This window comes from Dermacentor silvarum, chromosome 8, assembly GCF_013339745.2.
Source record: "Dermacentor silvarum isolate Dsil-2018 chromosome 8, BIME_Dsil_1.4, whole genome shotgun sequence".
NCBI lineage: Eukaryota > Metazoa > Arthropoda > Arachnida > Ixodida > Ixodidae > Dermacentor > Dermacentor silvarum.
In genome coordinates, this window is record NC_051161.1 from 10,738,179 (window position 1) to 10,759,640 (window position 21,462).

General features: G+C 46.6%; 1 protein-coding gene across 3 annotated transcripts in view; it reads left to right on the forward strand.

The window, feature by feature from the left end:
• Positions 1–21,462, forward strand: part of LOC119460620 (uncharacterized) — a 46,064-nt gene that overhangs the window by 20,070 nt on the left and 4,532 nt on the right. For all 3 annotated transcript variants that reach the window (XM_049673091.1, XM_037721650.2, XM_049673089.1), the window contains 2 exons: positions 9,225–9,320; positions 11,852–11,929. In XM_049673091.1, the coding sequence (XP_049529048.1) occupies positions 9,225–9,320; positions 11,852–11,929 (174 nt within the window). The remainder of the gene's footprint in view (positions 1–9,224; positions 9,321–11,851; positions 11,930–21,462) is intronic.

Genomic DNA, 21,462 nt, shown 5'->3' on the forward strand with positions numbered 1-21,462 from the left:
CGACAGTATTGTGCGCATCGTCCACCGGGAGATTGAGGCTGCATCTTCTGTTCCTACCCAGGTTCGCGCCCCATACCATTCCCAGGCAACAATATCCCTCATCCAGGCCGCTGCATGGCGAGTTGGCCTTTGGGAAAAGTTGATATCGCCTTACTCTGGCCCCTAGCGGGTCTTGCGCCAAGTGACCGACGTCACATGTGAAATCACGCCCCTTGATTCCACTACGTCTTGACCTTCCATCGATGTCGTACACGTCACCCGCCTCAAGCGATACCACTCGGACGATCTAGCAAGCACCTGGACGGCGCCTTCGTCGCCAGGGGTCATGTTACTAAGCGCTGCTCGAGAATAAGCTGAGAACAGTACGAAAGACGACGACGCTCTTTGATGTCACGCTGATTGGTTTCCATCTTGTATGCTTTGTATGCCAGTGGCCGCATTGGAAATATTCTGTAAATATATTTTATACCTCTTTCCCCTAACAATATATTCGAAGAATTACTATCACATCTTCAAATAAAAACACGTGGTTTGCAACAAATGTTAGCTGGTGCAATAATAATAAGAAAAAAATGCACTCAAAGGCAAAGCATTCGACCTCTGTCGACGACTGGGAATGCTATCTCGAAAAAGCAAGACTATGCAAAGCAGAAATTGAAGCAGCGAAGGAAATTTTTTACAACTACGACTTATCACAAATGTTAAAAAACAACTAAAAAATTTTGAGAAGTAGTAAATCCGAAACCATCGTCATCCCTCGTGTTGATAACAAAAGACGGTGAGCCTCTTCTGCAATCCGATGTTGCGGACGAATTAAATACTTTTTTTTTCTGTTCGGTTTTCACATCAGAACAACCAGTGCCACCAGATCTGAACTTCCGCTTAAACACTTCAATGAATGGCCTCATAAGCACTCGCGAAGGTGTAGAAGCCGCTATAGATCGTCTTCGAGTTGATTCGGCACCCGGACCCGGTGACATCTGCACAAAATTGCTAAAGCTAACAAAACCAGCTATATCATGTATCTTGGTTGCTATTTTCCAGCAGTCAGTTGATACTGGATGCGTGCCTGACTCCTGGAGTACTGCAGGCGTGATTCCCAGTTTTACATCTGGTGATCTCACCTTAGACTCAAATTACAGGCCCATTTCACTAACAAGCATATGTTTTAAATTAGTAGAGCACATCCTATCATCCACCGTCATGAAATTTCTAACAGATCACAATTTCTTATCTAGCAATCAGCATGGTTTCCTTCATGGTCGTTCCTGTAAAACTCAACTATTCGAATTGGTAACTTATCTCCACGAAGCCTTTTATGGTGCATTAAAAATAGATGCTATAGTTATTGATTTTGCACAAGCATTTGACAAAGTTCCGCCCATCCGCTTAATATGAAACTAACGAATCTTAACATAAACAGTACGATTATAAACTGGATAGCTAATTTTTTAACCAACCGAAGCAAGCAGTCTACGTGAACGGGTACTCATCTTCACTTTCGCATGTAAAATCCGGCGTACCACAGGGTTCGGCCCTGGGTCCAATCTTGTTTCTGATCTATATTAACGACATGGGAAACACTTTATTTTCTGCTACCAGGTTATTCGCAGACGACTGTATCATCTACAGACGAATTAGTAACACTGAATACAAGAACTCATTACAGTTAGACCTCCATAAACTCGCAGAAGAATAAAATTGGGATGGAGTGCATACGGCAGGCATTACCAAATCCTGACTGGGAGCTTACCACTGTCGTTGAAAAGAAAAGTGTACAATCATTGCATTCTACCGGTGCTAACATATGGGGCAGAAACTTGGAGGATAACAAAGAAGCTCGAGAACAAGTTAAGGACCGCACAAAGAGCGATGGAACGAAAAATCTTAGGACTAACCTTAAGAGACAGGAAGAGAGCGGGGTGGATCAGAGAACAAACGGGGATAGCCGATATTCTAGTTGACATTAAGCGGAAGAAATGGAGCTGGGAAGGCCATGTAATGCGTATAGGATGGATAACCGGTGGACCATTAGGGTTACAGAATGGATACCAAGAGAAGGGAAGCGCAGTCGAGGTCGGCAGAAAACAAGATGGGATGATGAAGTTAGGAAATTTGCAGGCGCAAGTTGGAATACGCTAGCGCAAGACAGGGGTAATTGGAGATCGCAGGGAGAGGCCTTCGTCCTGCAGTGGACATAAAATATAGGCTGGTGATGATGATGATGATGATGATGATGATGAAACTCGCATTTTGGTGTCGCCAGTGGCAAATGTGAATTAACATTTCTAAAACTAAGGCCATGATGTTCACGAGCGCACATAACCCGGAATTGAGCTACTACAGAATTCAGGGAATCCCGGTTGTGAAAGTATCCACATTTAAATATCTCAGAGTTCATTTATCCTCTGGGATCTAGGAAAGAGCACATTAATACCATAACCAGTAAGGTATCCCAAACACTCGGCTTCAGTAAACGTAACTTGGTGAACTCTGCTACTAAATTATTAGCATACACTACGCTTGTTCATTCAAAGGTAGAATACGCATCTATTACTTTGAATCCACCTCAAACCTATCTGATTGATCAACTCGAAGCAAAACAAAATAAAACAGCAAGATTTATCACAAAGAAATACTTGCGCAACTACAGTGTTACGGATATCAAGGAATCACTTTCATTGCCCTCTCTTCAAAACGGCTGACTAATAATGTTGTTATCACATTTTCACGCGGTTTATCATAGTAAATCCCTGTTCCGCAAATCTCACATCAATGCAGCGCATAGTATTTTTCAGCGTTTGGATCTTCCATTTAGAGTGCAACCCTTTTTTGCTCGCACTAATCTGTATCGTCATTCACCATTACTTTTGGCAATATATCATTGGAATAAACTACCGAGGGACATTGTATCCACCATTAGCCATGATGCTTTACAGCGAAGCTGTTAAGGGCTCACCTTTCGATCGTCGCATCCGGCAATAGAAAAAAAAAAAAAAAAAAAAAAACTCGTTGGCCGTATGCTGTATATGCGAGTGAAAGCGCGCGAGGGCGAGGGACGCTCGCTTTTACGGGGAGCGAACGCACGGCAGAGAGCAAACGCGAGTCCCCAGTGGAAGGGGAGTGGTGGGCGAGGAGGGCATCGAGGCACCCTAGAATGTGCGTGTGCGTGCCCGCTCTCCCACTGCGGCGCATGCACGCAGCCCTGCCGGCCTCTGCCGCCGACTCTCTCTGGACTCTGCCCGCCTCTCCCCAAAGAGTGTCGACAATGGCGTTTAGCCGTTCGTCACGTAGCCAGCGTTTTGACAGCGGTTGTGTGCGGTCACACAAACAACGCGCACAACTGTTGTCGACGGCGGCGGCGTTTTTCCCGCGGTCGCACCGAACGCGCACGGCGTTAATGACGTGTTTAAGAACGTGTCAACCTTTACCGTACACCCTATGGCGGTGTACCGTAGCGACCATAAGGCCATGGTCCCTGTGGTCACTAAATACATGAAACCACCGGATCTTATATATTTCTCATTCTTTAATAGTTCAAATAACCAATTACATCATCACATCTTAATAGCCATCATTGGAAATACGTAATTCCCACCATAGTACAGCTTCGCTGGTCTTCCATCTACACCCCAGTGGAAGGGCTGAGAGTGTTTTTTTTTTTTTTTTTTTTTTTTTGCGAGTTGAAGATTTTCCTAAATGTGTGATTATTTCTGTGTTGAGTGCTTACTTGGTTATGCTGTTCTTTCTGTATATAATTATATTGGCACAGGACGTAGAGCGTGTGATTGCCTATGCGAGCCGAACGTTATCCGCTGCCGAGAAAAACTACTCCACCACCGAAAAAGAATGCTTAGCCGTTGTCTGGGCCATAACAAAGTTTCGGCCATACTTGTACGGTCGCCAGTTCAGAGTAGTCAGCGAGCACCATTCGCTTTGCTGGCTCGCGAATCTCAAAGATCCCTCAGGTCGCCTGGCGCGATGGAGCCTTCGACTGCAAGAATTTGACGTCACCATCGTTCACAAGTCAGGACGCAAACACACCGACGCTGACTGTCTCTCACGTGCACCAGTCGGAAGTGCCCCCGCTGACCTTGAAGAGGACGACAGTTTTCTTTGTGCCGTATCTATAACAGACATGGCTCAACAACAGCGCGACGACTTGGAGCTCAGCCCTCTCATTGACTACCTGGAAGGGCGCACGTCAAATCTTCCTCGAAGTTTCCCACGCGCGCTAGCCTCCTTTTGTTTCCGGGATGGCGTCCTTTATAAGAAGAACTTTGACCATACACAAGCTACATACCCGCTAGTTGCGCCAACCTCGCTTCGTGACGATATTTTACGTGTCTGTCACGACGAACCATCGTCCGGACACCTGGGGTGCACACGCACGTTGGAACGAATTCGCCGCTCTTACTACTGGCCACGTCTCGCAAAGACTGTGAAGCAGTACGTTCGCACATGTCGCGACTGCCAACGACGTAAGACTCCACCTGTGCGGCCAGCAGGACTGCTACAACCAATAGCAATACCGCAGAGGCCATTTCATCAGATTGGTATGGACTTGCTGGGATCATTCCCCACGTCTTCGTCCGGCAATCGGTGGATTGTGGTCGCTACCGATTACCTAACACGGTACTGCGAAACAAAGGCACTCCCAAAAGCTACCGCACCAAACATCGCCCATTTTTTCGTGCACAGCATTGTCCTCCGTCACGGAGCACCAGCGGTCGTCATTACCGATCGTGGGACAGCTTTCACCGCCGAGATGTTACAGGAAGTCTTGAGGCTAAGTGGCACTGCACATCGTGAAACGACGGCTCATCACCCCCAAACAAATGCACTGACTGAACGCCTGAACAAGACAATCGCGGATATGCTGTCAATGTATGTGGCCATTGACCACAAGAACTGGGACGATATCCTTCCTTACGTCACTTTTGCGTACAATACCGCAATTCAAGAAAGTACAGGCTTCACACCTTTTCGCTTAGTGCACGGTCGAGAGGTCACCACGATGCTCGACGCCATGCTCCTTCCCGACAACTTGCGAATGTTTCACACGGATGCGGCCATGATCGCCCAGCGCGCCGAGGAGGCCCATCAACTCGCCCGATGCCGTATTCAGTGTCGCCAAACCGCAGACGCACGGCGCTACAACCTTCGCCACCGAGAGGTTGCCTACAATCCTGGCGATGAAGTGTGGCTTTGGACCCCCAGCAGACAGCGGGGCCGGTCAGAAAAGTTGCTGTGTCGCTACTGCGGTCCCTACAAGATTGTACGGCGAATCAGTGACGTTACCTACGAGGCTCTCCCAGAAGGCACCCCGAGAAACTCCCGTCGGCTTCCTCAAACTGAAGTAATTCATGTTTCAAGACTGAAACCATATTTTTCGCGCCGTGACTCGACCGTCAAGTGACTATACTACATTGACGACTTAGCGTCGTTCTTTTTCTTTCTTTTTTCGTTTTCGATGTGTTCTGTGTTTTTTAACTTTTGTCCCTTCTTTCAGAGCAGCAGATTGTTATGTCGCGTTACGACACATTTCTTTCGTTTATATTATCACCCTCATTTTTATATTTTTTTACCCTCATTTACAGCATCGAGACGCATTTATAGCGTCGAGACGATGTTTCTTTAGGAAAGGGGGTAATGGCACATGCCGTCACATATGAGCCATCTGCTGTGGCACGTACACGCTTGGGGGTTGGAAGAAGAAGAGAACGTTCTTCTTTTTTTTTTGGTCTGGTTCCGGTAAAGACGTGGACTCCTGGCTGGCTCTGTTGTTTCGCCCGCGACAATATCACTGTATCTTACCAATGTTCTGTTTGGCACGTTTGTAACTGTAACTGACCCCCCCCCCCTATGTAATGCCCGAATGGGCCTTTAGGGTAAATAAATAAATAAATAAATTAATAAATTAATTAAATGTCGCAGTTTCGCCCGAAAGGCGATAAATTAGTGGAGAGCTATTCGGAGTAGGGATAGCAGTTTTATCGGCTGCATAAACTTGGACACATTCGCTTACTAACTGAATTAACAAGCGTGGTGTCAGCGCGCACAAGCAAACATGCATAGATCACACTCAATGACCGCAGACAACCACTCTCAAAACGCTGGCAGCAAGCACAGCCGCCGCAGCGGGCGAAGGTTCGTGCGGTCTATCGCTTCAACGGAAACTGAGCGGCGAATGCACAGCGCATACAAAGGTCAGAGCCGTGTGGAGATCGCTTTTAAGAGACGGTGCGGGCGACCGCCGCAGCCAGGCAAAGTACAATCGCATTGGAGATTGTTGTTGAAAGGGGTGAAAAGTTGGGTTAAGTGCAACGCGATAACTGTCTCTCAATAGAAGACAACTCAACCGCGTTGCATAGGGGGGATGGGGGCTGAAAGATAGAAGAGAGGAGAGAGAGATCGTAAGCGCAGCAGCAGTGGTACCCGGCGCGCCGCAGGCGCGCAAAAGGGGTGGGTCAAGCTTTAGACTCGATCAGGCAGGCCGGTGTCGTCAGCGAAGCTCAGTAGTACACTAGTAGAAGCGCCCCCCCCCCCCTCCCTCCCGCGCTGCCTTCCCGCTTTCCTGCTTTCGCGTGGGAGATTTAGTGGCCAGTTCCCCTTGCGCCTGGATGCAAGATACGCATTTGGTGCCGCAGCACAGCATCGCGCCGCCTCCCTCCCTCCCATACCCCTACGGCCTTTCGCGTGCGTTCGCGCTCCGTGATAGCGCGCGTCCCCCGCGCGCTTTCACTCGCGCATACGGCGCGCGGCGACGATTTTATCGCTATTGGACTTTATACGAAACCTCACGGCGACGGCGACGGCAGAAATCCGCTTGAAGTGTCCATATAATTGCTATCACAGTAATAAATAATCACGCTAAGTTTTCTTTGCAAACCCTCCCAGAATTTCCGACCTTGGCTGCGGCTGCTTCTGCTGTCTTTTCAAAGCACGTGCGCGCGACAGCACTTGTACGCAAAAGCACACGCGCGCTTGCCGGTTGCCATTATGCCGAAGACGATGGAATGAAACTGGAGAAATAGTCAGCCTTGCCACTGTCTTACGCGTCGTGCTTCTCGCCGCCTCACGCCTCTCCTCCCCATCCTGTATTCAGCTAACTGCTGTCTGCATTTCGGCGTAGCTTGACAACGGCCGTGTAGAGCATAAATATAAACATTGCATAACGTCAAAGTTGTGAGCTGTGCGGTGCATAAATATTAACGTCACATGAGATTACACGTTGCTGAAGATGGAAATAAAGATAACCGTGTGCATCGCATTCAGTTTTATAACGTCTATATAACCGCTTCCTGAAAGAAATTGAAAGTGCGTTTTTTTTTTTTTTGCATTAATGTAGTTGCTGCAGTTCACTCGAAACTACGGTTATCTCCACAGTTCCAAATTTCCGTTGTAGAAAGCTAGCTGCAAAGATTGCTTATATTTCCAAATCATGCAGGCGAGTCAGTGCACGCCTGTTATCACAGTGTACCAGCAGCACTTCCGGAAAAGATTTGAGGTGTGCTGGTATGCGATATGAATTATGCTGGTATGCAAAAACAATCTCGTTGGGGGGGGGGGGGGGGGGGGGGGGTTAGATGAGTTGATGTGTTCTGCTGTTTTAAAACAGGCTATGTTTTCCGGTCAGAAGCAAGTTTCACGTATATCCTGAATCAAGAAGGGAGCCGACAGATGGAGTAGCACACTGTTGTATAATAAAGCCCTTTATGGTATAAAAGTTACAAACAGGGATAAGGTGCTTCAGAAAGGCTGGCCTACGTTTCGAAAGGTGGGCCTGCCCTGATATGCCCACCTATCGAAACGTATGGCAACCTTCCTGAGCCACCTTATCCCTGTTTGTAACTTTTATACCTGACGGCATATATGGACAACGCACCTCCGCGGTTGAACGAAAACTTTGGTGTGGAAAAAAATGACAGCAGATCCACGAGGTGAATGATGATGAGTGGGCGAAGCTCCGGAGGGAATCATCGGATCTCCCGCTTAAGGGGACGCTAGCACAAACGCGTTAGAAACGTGCAGTACTCTCTAGTAAGGGGGAGCGGCCACAGCGTCTTACGCAACCATTTACACATGCCGGAACGTGCACCGCGTTTGCCGACGCCATCACATGACTGCTGAGAGAGTATACCCCCCGTATTCATAAACGCTCCTCGACTTGAACTTGACTTGCCACCGCTTTGGGCAGCGCGTTCGAAACGCGTTGAAGGTAAGGTGGAGAGGCCACAGCGTCTTACACCAGCTTCTTACACGGGCCGTAACGCGCTAGCACAAACGCGTTAGAAACGCGCTAAAAACGCGGCCTTTCGTTAATGTTGGGTATTTATAGCCATCGTGGTGCGTTTGTCCATGTCCGCTTCGTGGCGTAGTGGGCTAACGCCGCGCGCTCGGAAGCGAGGGGTCCCTGGTTCGATTCCGCGCTACGGACACAACTTCGGAATTTTTTTCTCATTTTTCTCAGACTGGTTACACACTACTACTACTACTACGACGGGGACGGAACGGGTGCCGCTATAAGGAGCTTCGCCCCTAAAAAAAATTTCGCAGTTTCACCCAAAAGGCGAAGCATCAATTGCGATAGCAACTTAGTATAGAGCTATACGGAGTAAGGATGGTAGTTTTATCAGCTGTATAAACTTGGACATGTAGCAGCACCTGCAACGCGCAGAACGGTTGTCGACGCTGTCGCCGTTTTGCCCGCGTTTGCACCGAACGCGCGCGGCGTTGGTGACTGTTGCCGGTGCCTCTTACGGCGGCTCGGAGGTTTTCCACGAGATCAGAACGGGACACTCATCGAGCCAACGTTCTTAGACGTTGCGTCGAGCAGCGTCGGAAGTCTTTACCACCTTCTCGCCTCGCAGCGTTTTTATATCGATACGCATTTGGTGCCGCAGCTAAACGTCGCCTCCCCTCCCCTCCCCTCCCTCCCGTCCCCCCACCGCCTTTCACGCGACCTAAGAAGTCGTGTTTGCTCTTTGCCATGCGTTCGCTCCCGGTGAAAGCGCGCGTCTCTCGCGAGCTTTCACTCGCACATACAGGACACGGCGCGCGGCGACGATTTAATTGCCGTTGGACTTCATACGGAACCTCACGGCGACGGCGACGACGACGACAGAAATCCGCTTGGAGTGTCCCTATAATTGCTATCGCAATAAATATACAACTGGAATTTGCTTTTTTCTTGACTACCTCCTTTTTCCTTCGGTTCACAGGAGCTTCGCTCTGATATGCACGTCACAAGCCCTAAGAGGAGTCGGGATTGGTTTCATCATCGTCTGCGCCTGGAGTCACGCCATGCGCATCGCAGTGTAAGTACCCGGTGCCTATTACACAAGCCGTGGCGCGCGCCACTGTGTTTCTAGATTGTCACCTTCATGTTGCAATGTAAGCGACACAGAACGAAATTTTACTCTCTAGGTCTTCTTCATTATTAGCTGTGAAATATGGGAACTTTTTTGACCACGCAAAGGGCCGGCTGCGTCGAAATCCTAGCTAAGAAAATAACATAAAACGAAAATGAAATTACAAAACAATGTCATTACACGTCTATAACGAAATAGTAAAACACTAACCTAGCAATTCCATCGATCAGGGAGAAAATAGAGATATAGAAAAAGAATATAGAATGCAAGAACAACACGATGACGAGGTAATGGAAACGGAGAAAATAAAAAATGCAATTATACTGCTGTTCACAGAGGGTTAATCAGCTTTATTGTAACTGGTACCTTTACAACTTCACAATTTGTAAGCTTTATTCTAACATTTATGACAATGCGAGAAAGAGAACGAATACCGACGCACCGGAGCATATTCAACGTCCTCCCTGAACGTTACAAGTAGGCAACACTGGAAAGCAGGGAACACGGACAAACCGATGAACACCTGTATCGGAAGTGGTGAAATTAGTGTTGGCGACTATAGAAGAGAAACATTTTAGTGAATATACAGGAAAGACGTTTAAAAAATGCGTCCGTGTATTTTATAATAAATCGTTGGGCTGTAGTGACGATTATGTGATTAAATCTAAGCGTCTAAATTGTGTGAACGCCCATTGCAAGCGTATTCCATGCATACAATTCCATTTGCAGGTTTAGCAAGCGCACACCTTATAGGCAGGACAAAGGAAGTAGACACAAGACATAGGTTTGTACAGTCTAAGGTGTATGCTTGTTAAACCTACAAGTATGAGCCATCTTGCCCAGCAACGCGTTGTATTACCCGCCGCGGTGACAATTAGCGGCGATAGTGTTGCGCTGCTAAGCACGAGGTCGCGGGTTCAAATCCCGATCGCGGCGGCCGCATTTCGATGGGGGCGAAATGCGAAAACACCCGTGTACTTAGATTTAGGTGCACGTTAAAGAACCCCAGGTGGTCCAAATTTCCTGAGTCCTCCACTACGGCGTACCTCATAATCAGATCGTGGTTTTTGGCACGTAAAACCCCATATTGATTTGCAATGGGGGCACGTTAAAGATCCCCTGGTGGTCAAAATTAATCCCAAGTGCCGGCCTTGCCGGCCGTACGAACAGACGGCCTTGTAGACGAGCATCCGTCGCGGCTGTGGGAGGCAAGTACATGCCGCCGGGTACCTACCAGTAAAATAGGTACAAGCGCGCTCCCGGCCTGGTGCTCGGCCATTATGGGACCTGAACGCTTGGAAAGGGGTGTTTGACCTATACCCGAAGGTGCCCCCACCTCAATAGGTGCTTGGGGCGCCACGTGGGAAATGACCGCCATGGGAGCGGCCCAGACACCACTTTTTTTCCGTGTTCACGTTGGTTTCGACGGGAATTCAGGGCGCAGGCTCCTTTCCCAAGCGTATCACCCCTGAAGGAAGCCGAACGCCAGGCCGGGGTACGCTTGTACCCTTTTGAGCCAGTGGGTGCCCGGCGGCGGTGGGAATCGAACCCACAGCCCCCCGCAGCCGAGGCGTGCCTCATAATCAAATCGTGACTGTGGTACGTAAAACACCAAAATTCATTCATTCATTGCGTTGTATTATGCAGTTTTATGTGTATTCTCTCGCGGCTACAGGACAGGCCCTATGCTGAGATTACAAAAGAAATTAGGCAATCAATTTAATTAGCATGGTACTATTAATTACAAAGCAAATCCCTGCACGCGTTACAGTACACGAATAGAAACAAGACCGAAGTTCACGGGAAGCTGAAGACTCGAAGCGATCAACAGTGGTCGAACAAGGAATGTCGATGGAACCAACGCTTCGAAAAGGGGACTGCGTCAGGACGAGCACTAGTCCCTTTTTCGAAACGTTAATTGGCTCCAGCGACATTCCTTGTTCGACCACTGTTCGTCATCACTTGAATAGAGTGAATTTATATTTGTATGAATTTGGGAACGTTTGCATGTATTTTGTTGTGGTTTCTCTGAAAACTATGCGTAGATCGTTTGATGATTAATGAGTGATAATGTGAGGTGAAATGATTATGATATCAGCAATAAAGCTGTTTTCACAAACATATATGGACAGTTGATTCATACCTCGAGCACCACTTCGAATGCCTACGTTATTTAACGTTACTGATATTAACTCAAATACGCACTGAATGTCTGTTCATTTCGAACAAAAAAAGGTAACCATTGCTCTTGCTGCTTCCCTTCATGACTAATGACGTCAGTATCCTAATTCAGTACATATTTCAAACAAAGTGTGAAGTATAGTTCCTTATTGTCAGAACGTATAAATAGACGCTGCACGTAGACTGACCGGCTAAATGTTCTCCAAAGGCAGCGTCAGAACATTCGCTTTTGCGTACACACCTGGATCCACATTATTGCAACTCTACCCTTGACAGACACTTTTCTTTTTTTTCAGCGAGGAAGCCAACCATCCTGATGACGTAAAAACGAGGAGCTTCGTCTGTAGCACCGTTGCGTTCTTCTCCAACGTAATGTATGTAACAATGAAATCCATCACTCGTAATGTATTTATATGATATTGTATGTATAGCAGATTACAAATATATATATATATATATATATATACCACAAAAACATACAGTATTGTACCGAAGCTCAAAATTGTTGCACCATATAACTTATCTTTTACACGGCGTGAACTTGCGCACACGAACGTCCAGCACTCCAACCGAGGCGAACTGTGGTCCGGTCTATGAAAATATTAATTGCGAGATTTCGCGTGCTGAAAGGAGCAAGACGATAGCATATGCCCATGAATGCATCATCTATAAAACAAAACAATAGAAAACTGATTAGTAGTACAGACCGTCAAGTTTGCCATGGATTACCATATATATATATATATATATATATACAGGGTGTTTCAGAGAACACTTTCAAAATTTATTTAAGGTTGCCTCTGGCAGATAGCCCAATTCTAGTTAATGAGCTGGTCTACTCGAAGAGGCGGACATTACTTGCACAAGAAATTGAAATGCATAATCGAATGATTAACAAAAATTCACTAATTAAGTTTTTAACTAATTACCTAATGGCCCATATTGCAATTTACAAATTGTAGCCGCGGAGTTAGCAAGGCGGATCGACTTGGAACGAATTCTCGGGATGACACCAGTTTCTGGATATTAATTCCTGAACTTTGCGGAAAAATGCATTGACGTTCCAGTTAAGTTTGTGCGTCAATGGAGAAAGCGACGTTTTGTTAAGAAACTAACTGGAACGCCAATGCATTTCTCCGCAAAGTTCGGGAATTAATATCTCGAAACTGGTGTCATCCCGAGAATTCGTTCCAAGTCGATCCGCCTTGCTAACTCCGCGGCTACAATTTGTAAATTGCAATATGGGCCATTAGGTAATTAGTTAAAAACTTAATTAGTGAATGTTTGTTAACAATTCCATTATACATTTCAACTTCTTGTGCAAGTAATGTCCGCATCTTCGAGTAGACCAGCTCGTGAACTAGAATTGGGCTATCTGCAACAGGCAACCTTTAAGGATTTTTGAAAGTGTTCGCTGAAACACCCTGTATGTTCCACCATACACCTTGAATGTGCGCATGTTTCAGAGGCCTTTCTGTGTGCCCGTTTAACTTACTTATTGGTGCTTAATTTGCGCGAGTGTGCCGCGAATGGTTGGTGAACACACGGAAATTGGCTTTCTCTCTTTTTTACCGTTTTGTTTTCTTCTTTCTTTTTTAGCTTACAGAGTTTTCCCAAAATCACACTGTGGCAGATAGCGCAGTTCTAATCCTTGAGATGGATTGGTCGAAGAGGGGGGCATTACTTGCACGAAAAAGCGAAATGCATAACCGACAAAATACCAAAGTTTCACTAATGAACTTTATCATTATTTATTTATGGTACATATTGCTATCTACGAATTGAAGCCCGTAAGTTCTAAGGTACATAGATATGAAACGAACTTTTGAAACGAGTGCCTGTTTTGAGACAGGCGCCATCAAAGTTGAAGGTAAAATGCACTGATGTACAGTTCCCAGCAGTTCAACGCGACAATCGGCCCGCATGGTGGCCGGCGCTTCTTGCGCTACCGCTAAGGGCTGTATAATATTTATGATGGATTAGCGCAAATTGAGACACGGATACAAAAGAACAAAGTGGACAATGACGGGCGCTAGTCACCTAGAGGAGTGCTGGGTGATCGCTGTGGGGCTAAATGCAGTCACAAGGCGTCAGAAAAGCCGGGTTTACATGAATGCGACAACTTTCGCATCGCATCGCATCAATTTTATAGCCCATCGCATCCATAAACGGAGGTAATACACTAGGAATGCGGGGCACATCAATTGGGCCAGACAGAGTCGGCTTTCGCAGTGCTGTAAATGCGATTGCTACATGTAGACCCTGGTGCATCGCATTACTCATGAGGCGCTAGGAAATGTTATGCGCTATTGTCGCATTCTTTCGCACTCATGTAAACGCGGCTATTGAGCGAAAAAGCCGGCGTCTGTCGTCTGCGCAAGCGAAATGGCACCTAAATTCCCAGTGGCTGCGACGCTTCGCGTCACGAGCGCGCCTCGGCGGAGCATAGCGGGCTTAAAGGAACACCTGTGCAGTAGCGCGCTAGGTGTTGTGTGAGGAGAGTCGCCATCGCTCTCGCTTTCAGAAGCCTGTGTCATCCGTGCGTTCCTTGTGCGAGCAAGGTCTCGCCTGCGTTCTAACTGCGCCTTGGTAAGGCCAAATCAAAACGCGCCAAGCGACTCAACGGGCTCCCTTTCCCGCGAGGAGTTCATAACTCGACGGACCGCTCAGCGGCGTTCACTTGGACATTAATGCCTTCGCATTCACAACTCATAAGCAGTGCTCAGGTGTCCTCGGATTTCTGTATACCACGATGCATCAGCTCGGTGTCCCCAGCGCCGACCGGTCTCGCAAACAGCACTTACAGCCACGCGGGCCTATTATCAAGTTTGAATAGCCGAGCACTGTACTTTCCATTTACATTTTTAACAAAATGACTTTTTATGAATCGGAGGACGGAAATAACTGGAACACCAATGCATTTAGTTGCGTACTTCGGAAACGAATACCTCGAAAGAGACGTCATCCTCAGAATTCGTTCGAAGTGAATTGTGGGGATGTGCGACTCTCACGCGTCCCCTGATGAGACCCCACAGAATATGCCTTGCGAACTCACCAGGCACAAGTCGTAAATTACAATATATTCCCTAAATTCTATAGTCAGAATGTTAATTAGTGATAATTTGCAAATTATTCGACTACATCTAGACTTTTCATGCAAATAGTGTCCTCTTCTTCAAGTAATTCAGCTCCAGAAGTAGCAAGGTTAGCATTTGGGCGAGTAGGCGGTACAAATCCATCGTGAAATGAGAGTGCGCAAAAAACAAGGACGAAGGAGAATAGAAACTAATCGCCTTCTAATTCCATCCGCATCTTGGCCATTCTCCCATAGTGGGTATGCGCCAATAAAGAGAGCAAACAAACTGACCATGTGACGTGGGCACTGGACTTTAGCCATGGGGATGTGCTTGACGCTATATGTAAATTAATTCAAGCAACAAAACGTATATCACGCTAACTCTTACTTTCCTTACTATTCATATAGTAAATTTTCTAAATTCTTTCAATTCTAAATTGTGGAATTTGCCAGTTAAATTGTTGAATTGTTAAATTGCCAGGGCTGAAAGGGTTGAAATGTCTTTGCCCATTATCTGGTCTCACTTTTCAATTACACACTACTTTTATTCGCACTCCTACCTTTTCAAATTCTTTTAACGGCGAAGATGTGTAAGCTATCCGTAAAACCATGCTCGTCGACCGAAAAAACATCGCTGAGTGATGAGTCACCTGGGTTGCCTAGCAACCTACCTCGCGGAGTGGCGTGTGCTTCGCCTCCTCTCCGTGCCGTGCACATGTGGCCTTGGTTTTTTGCCTTGAGATTGGAGGTTAAGGAGAGGGAAGTAGAGCATGCACGCGGCGCGCGCAATGCTCGGGAGAGGGCAAGAGAAAATGAGAGCGAAGAACGAGAAAGAAATTGTAGCAGCACCAACGAGGCAACGCGCAGAGCTGCTGCCGACGCCGTATGCGTTTTCCCGTTACCCCGCGTTCGCGCCGAACGCGCGCGGTGTCCGTGACTGCTGCCGGCGCCTCTGGCGGCGTCTCGGCAGGTTTCGACCAGCCACGCCCCGGCAAGTGTGGAGGCGCAGCTTGGTGACGTCGCCGGGGAGATAAAGCTCGGAGCCGCCGCGACGGCGACATAACTCTCGCTGACTCTGGCGAGTACATGTAGCCTTGACATGGGACAACCAAAGAAGATCCGGACACCCGAAGAAGAAGCCGCTCATCTTGAACCGCGTCGGCGGCGAGCCGATTCGGAATACCGTGCCCAGTAGCACTTAGCATTTCCTAGCAAAACTTAGTCAAGCCTAGTAAAACCTGCAATATGCTAGGTCGATCACCAGCTCCGCTGTTTACTCCAGCGTTGCACCACTAGTGCATGCAAGCTGCTCACGTTTTTTTTTTCTTTAGATTTATTAACTGGGCGTACAACCACCCAATTCTTCGCCCATCCCTCACGTGGTGGGTACAAGCCATGTTCTAAACGCGCATCGTCATCATCATCATCATCATCATCATCACCACGCTGTTCGTCCGATTCGATCATTTCTTATCATCCGTCCCCCTCAGTGACCAATCACAGTGATAGCGGTCGCATGGCTTTGAGCGAACCAATGACGAAAGGCAGACAGAATGGAAAGCGAAAAGAATTGTTACATAACACGGGCCAAGGCCACTGATAAGCTAATAGCAACGGGTGTTTCGGATCCGTGCCTTTGACGCTCTCACTACAATTCAGTCGAACTGAATTGGGCTTTTCCTGTGCGCTTGCGCTCGTGCGCAGCCCGTCTCGTTCGTCTGAGGACGCGCGGCAACATCGCAGTGCACCAAAAGGACGGCCTTCGAGATTACGGTGCAATGCGCCGTTTCGACAGTAGTGGCAGAGATAGAAATTCACCAAGAGGGGACACTCGGCGAAAACTGGCAACAGGAAATACGTCACGCTAGTATTCACATCAGTCAATAGCTGCCGGGAGCATCGAAATAAAAATGATGTTAAATGAAGCTAATATACAGGGTGTTTCAGCAAACACTTTCAAAAGTTCTTAAAGGTTGCCTGTGGCAGATAGCACAATTCTAGTTCATGAGCTGGTCTACTCGAAGAGGCGGACATTACTTGCACAAGAAATTGAAATGCATAATCGAATAATTAACAAAAATTCACTAATTAAGTTTTCAACTAATTACCTGATGGCCCATATTGTAATTTACAAATTGTAGCCGTGGAGCTCGCTAGGCATATTCACTTGGAACGAATTCTCGGGATGACACCAGTTTCGAGATATTAATTCCCAAACTTTGCGGAGACATGCATTGGCGTTCCAGTTAGTTTCTTAACGAAACGTCCCTTTAGGCATTGATGCACAAAATTAACTGGAACGCCAATGCATTTCTCCGCAAAGTTCGGGAATTATTATCTCGAAACTGGTGTCATCCCGAGAATTCGTTCCAAGTGAGGATCGCCTTGCGAACTCCACAGCTACAATTGGTAAATTGCAATATGGGCCATCAGGTAATTAGTTAAAAACTGAATTAGTGAATTTTTGTTCATTAGTGCACTGTGCATTTCAATTTCTTGTGCATGTACTGTCCACCTCTGCGAGTAGACCAGCTCATTAACTAGAATGGGGCTATCTGCCACAGGCAACCTTAAATAAAATTTGAAAGTGTTCGCCGAAATACCCTGAATATATATATATATATATATATATATATATATATATATATATATATAGTCATATGAAGCCAACAAACAATGACACCAAGGACAACGTAGGGAAAATCACTTGTACTTACTAATTCTATTAAAGAAAATGATAAACTAACAGAAATTATAGTGGATGCAAAAGCAACTATCCGCAGGTGGGCAACGAACTCACGTCTTCGCATTACGCGTGCGATACTCTCACCATTCAGCTACCGCGGAGCCGTTTTTCCATCCAATTTCTGGGGTATTTATGTTTTACAACTATAATTAGTTGTAAACATAAATGGGAGTGTTAGCCAGCGCCACCACTCACAAACTATATATATATATATATATATATATATATATTATTCTTTCCCGCTAAAACTAAAAAGTTCTGCGTACAAATTAACTTCACACTTCACGACTTTTTTTTTTTTTTGCTTGCGTTACCTAGCGACAGGCCAATGACAAGCCAGACGCGCCAGATGCATGCGTCATGTGTCAGACACGCCACCAAAGCGATCGAGGCCTGCTGCGCATGTGAGCGTTCGCCTGTTCGGCGACCCGTCCGTCTTTTTCTCTTTTTCTTTCTTTTTCTCTCTTTTTTTTTTGGGGGGGGGGGGGGGGGGGGGCGTGTAGCCTAGTTCGTTGGGCTCCCGACGTATTCTTGTGTTCCTTCTCCACTTCGACACGGCACCACTGCACTATTGGACTGCAGCAAGGTGAGGAATTTTCTTTGACAGTCTGCGACGCATTTTGAGCATTTAGGCTTATGACACGCAGCAGTGTGTTGTGACGCAGTTAGTGAAAATCAGCTCGGCCGTCCTGGCGCAGATAATTTGAGTTAATGAATCGTACTGGGACATGTTTGCGAGCTTTCTGTGGGCCCCAACATTATTGTAACTTATTTCAGTAGGTTTTTTTTGGCGCACTCGCCGTACCGGCTTTCTGACGCAGGCGCACATGTACTGAATCTTACTGGGAGAAGTTCGTCACACTTTCTCTGACCCCCCACATTATTGTAATTATTTCGTTACTTTTATGGGATAATATTGAGGCACGCTCACTGCCCCTGGCGTTGCGACAGAGCTAGCGAAAAGCAGCTCGGCTCTGGTGACAAAGTTAGTTTGGCGTGTACTGAATCTTAGTGGGACAAACTTGTGACGCTTTTTATAGCCCCGCAACAACATATGCCTTCTTTCACGCTTGTCGAAAACGCGACGAGCGATTGCCAGGAGTGATAACATGGGAGTGTATTGCTTGCGCCGACAGAACGAGCAAAATATAACGCCGAGGAGCTCAAATACAAGGAACTTGTAACTCGACCATTACGTCTTCTGAACGACTGAAAACAGGCTTTGCACCCACGCATTTGTCTTGAGTGCGAGTTGAAGGAATTCTGCGAGCGTCTAGCATGTAGCTGGCTCTAGATCCTGTGTTTTGGCCACCACTGTGTACGCAGCGTGCCATCGCATCGGCTGAGGTACAAGTTGTGTCGAAAACATGCAGTCGCCCGCGTACTTGTGCTCTTAAAGTGCAGGAAATAATACCCGGGAATTGAGGAATGCTTGAAAATCAGATATTTTCTTCATATTTTATGGTATTGTTTGGAATGAGTCGGGTATTTTCCACGCCATGTATGTAAAAGCGAATTTAGTTTGTTTGCAATGCCACCCGTTCACCACTTTCGCATGGTTGACCTCTACACGCAGTATTCCTATAAGGTCTAAATGCCAAAATTACATGCTTGTAATTTACTTCTTTTCAGCTGATGGCGTCCGGTCGAGCTTCGTACGGGAACTACTGCTGCTTATCTGGTGCCACAACACTGGATGAATGCACAAAAAGCCCGAACCAAGCATTTATATACAGCAAAATAAACATTTCCTCATTTCACAAGGCGTCTTGCATCTACTTTATGAAATTGCACGTTACACACATTCGATGGAGGCTTGTAAAGATCGTTCGCAATCATTTTTACTAAATAATGAAATGATTCTGCAGCAAGACGGCACGCGGTTGAGCAGCGGAAGCGAAAACCAATTGCCGCGGCGATCAGCGCAGCCGGCGTAACGCGTACCAGCTAGCGTTCAAAACGCGCGCGCCCAAAAACGAAACTGGAAGTAAGGTTCAGGTTTTCACATCAGCCGCTTGATACGCTACATTCACTTCGCCTCTATGGGGTCTATGGCTCTATGGGGTGTCCGCTCATGTGGAATTTCTTTCTCTATGACTGTGGAACGTCCACCATGTAGAGGGCAATGCAGAACCTGACGCGCACTCAGGACTTTGTTGCTACGCTATGAACTTCAAGAGCGCTCAAAAATTGATTGCTTCGAGATCACTTCCCTAAATAATATGTCATTTGGTTCGAGCAAGCCATGGTGCCAATGTAGATATGTGCCCAACATTTATTTATTTATTATTTCGCTGCTACATTCTATTGGTTTCCGTTACTCTGAGGAAACCGTCCATATAAAAACAAAGGGGGAGAGTAGCTAAGGGGGCCCAAGTTCACCCCGCATATTTATTCAAGGGGTAAGTATTCTTAGTATATAAGTATTAAATATTATTATTTTATTACTATTATGAGTATTGTCCAGGCAGTCAATTTCAGGTTATGTCATTGTCCCCATGTCTTCCTTCATGTTTTCCGTGTAATATTTGTTCACTCCAAGTTTTTGTACTGCTTTTAACTTTACTGAGATTGTGTCAAGCCTATATGTATTGCTAAACAAATACGGACCACATTCATGTAAAACCTTCTTGTATTTTCATTGCCCTCTGTATGTTTTCTACTCGCGACTGAATATGTTTGAAGCTGCCAACGCGGGACCTAATGGCCTTGTCAAGCAGTCGAACCGACAGCTTTTTCTGCTGGGCTCCAGCATCATGCGCCTTCTACAATGATGCGAATAAACATTATAATTATTATTAGTAGTAGTAGTGGTAGTAGTAGTAGTAGTAGTAGTAGTAGTAGTAGTAGTAGTAGTAGTAGTAGTAGAAGTAGTAGTATAACAAATATCTGACTTATTCCAGGTAATGCTCCTATAGGAATGAAGGGCCTGCTTTTGATACGCAGAGCTCCGGAAAAAGTTGCCTTACCATTCAGCCGACAATAGACAGTTTTAGCAGAGTGCCGCTTACGCTCCGCTCCGTTCAGATTTCACGCTCCGAGATACTGCAGGGAACTGCGTAGATTTCGCATTTGATAAGCGCGTCTTGCCGAGACGCGAGCGACGCGCTATCAACTCGGCTGCAAAACGACGAAGAGGCCAAGTAGACACGCTGTCTCCGCTCAGTCGTCTTTGTAGCGGAGCGAGGGATGCGGTCTTCGTTCCGCTGCTAGCATGAGCGTTGTGCGCAAGCGCAATCGCGTTCCCGCTAAGCGGTTGTGTGGCATTCGCTAGCATACGCCGATCTGAGCGGAGCGGACAGCAAGCGCTCAGCTAAAACACTCCAATCGATCGCAGCCCGAGGGGATGTTACAGCCATTAAATGGATGACAAGTAAGGAGAGTTGTAAAGACCGGCTGACCATTCCGTACTTGGTTGAGGGGATAACAGAATTGAGAGATATGAGAGGGAGGGACGACTTAAAAGGAAACAAACTACGCATTTTCACCTTCCAAAGTGAAGCTAGAAATTTTACCGCCTCTCTCCCTCTCCCTTTGTATGGCCGCTATCTTGTTTCACTGACGCAAAGCTGCCGCCCAGTTTAACGACGAGAAGACCGGCTGTCCTTCAAAGCCCGGAAGTTTGTCTCAGAGAAGGCAGAGGGCTTGGTGCATACGGGAAAGGAGGGGAGGAAAAGACCGAAGGGTCTCCCACTTTCCCCTCCCCGTTGGCGATGAGCCGTGCTCCCTCAAGGGCTACAGAAGATAGCGCCAACCTTTCCTTTCCCAAATGAAATGAACCACTTAGTAGATGATTCGCTGTTTCTGGGATGGAAACTCAAGTTGTCTCACCTGTGAGAGAGGAATCGAAGCGAAAGTTGCCCTTTGGCACTTTCGAGTTTGGCTGGCTCCTGCCACAAACATTGAGAGTGTTTATTTTCGTTCGTACAATAAACAAAGTTGAACGAAGACATTGAGATATTTATACGCAACAGAGAAGTTGCACAGATGGACTTTTTTTTTTTCGATCAAGAACAGATACATTTTTAGCATCTCAGCTACATGCTTTCAACCCTTTTTGATTCTACTTCTTCTAAATTATCGTT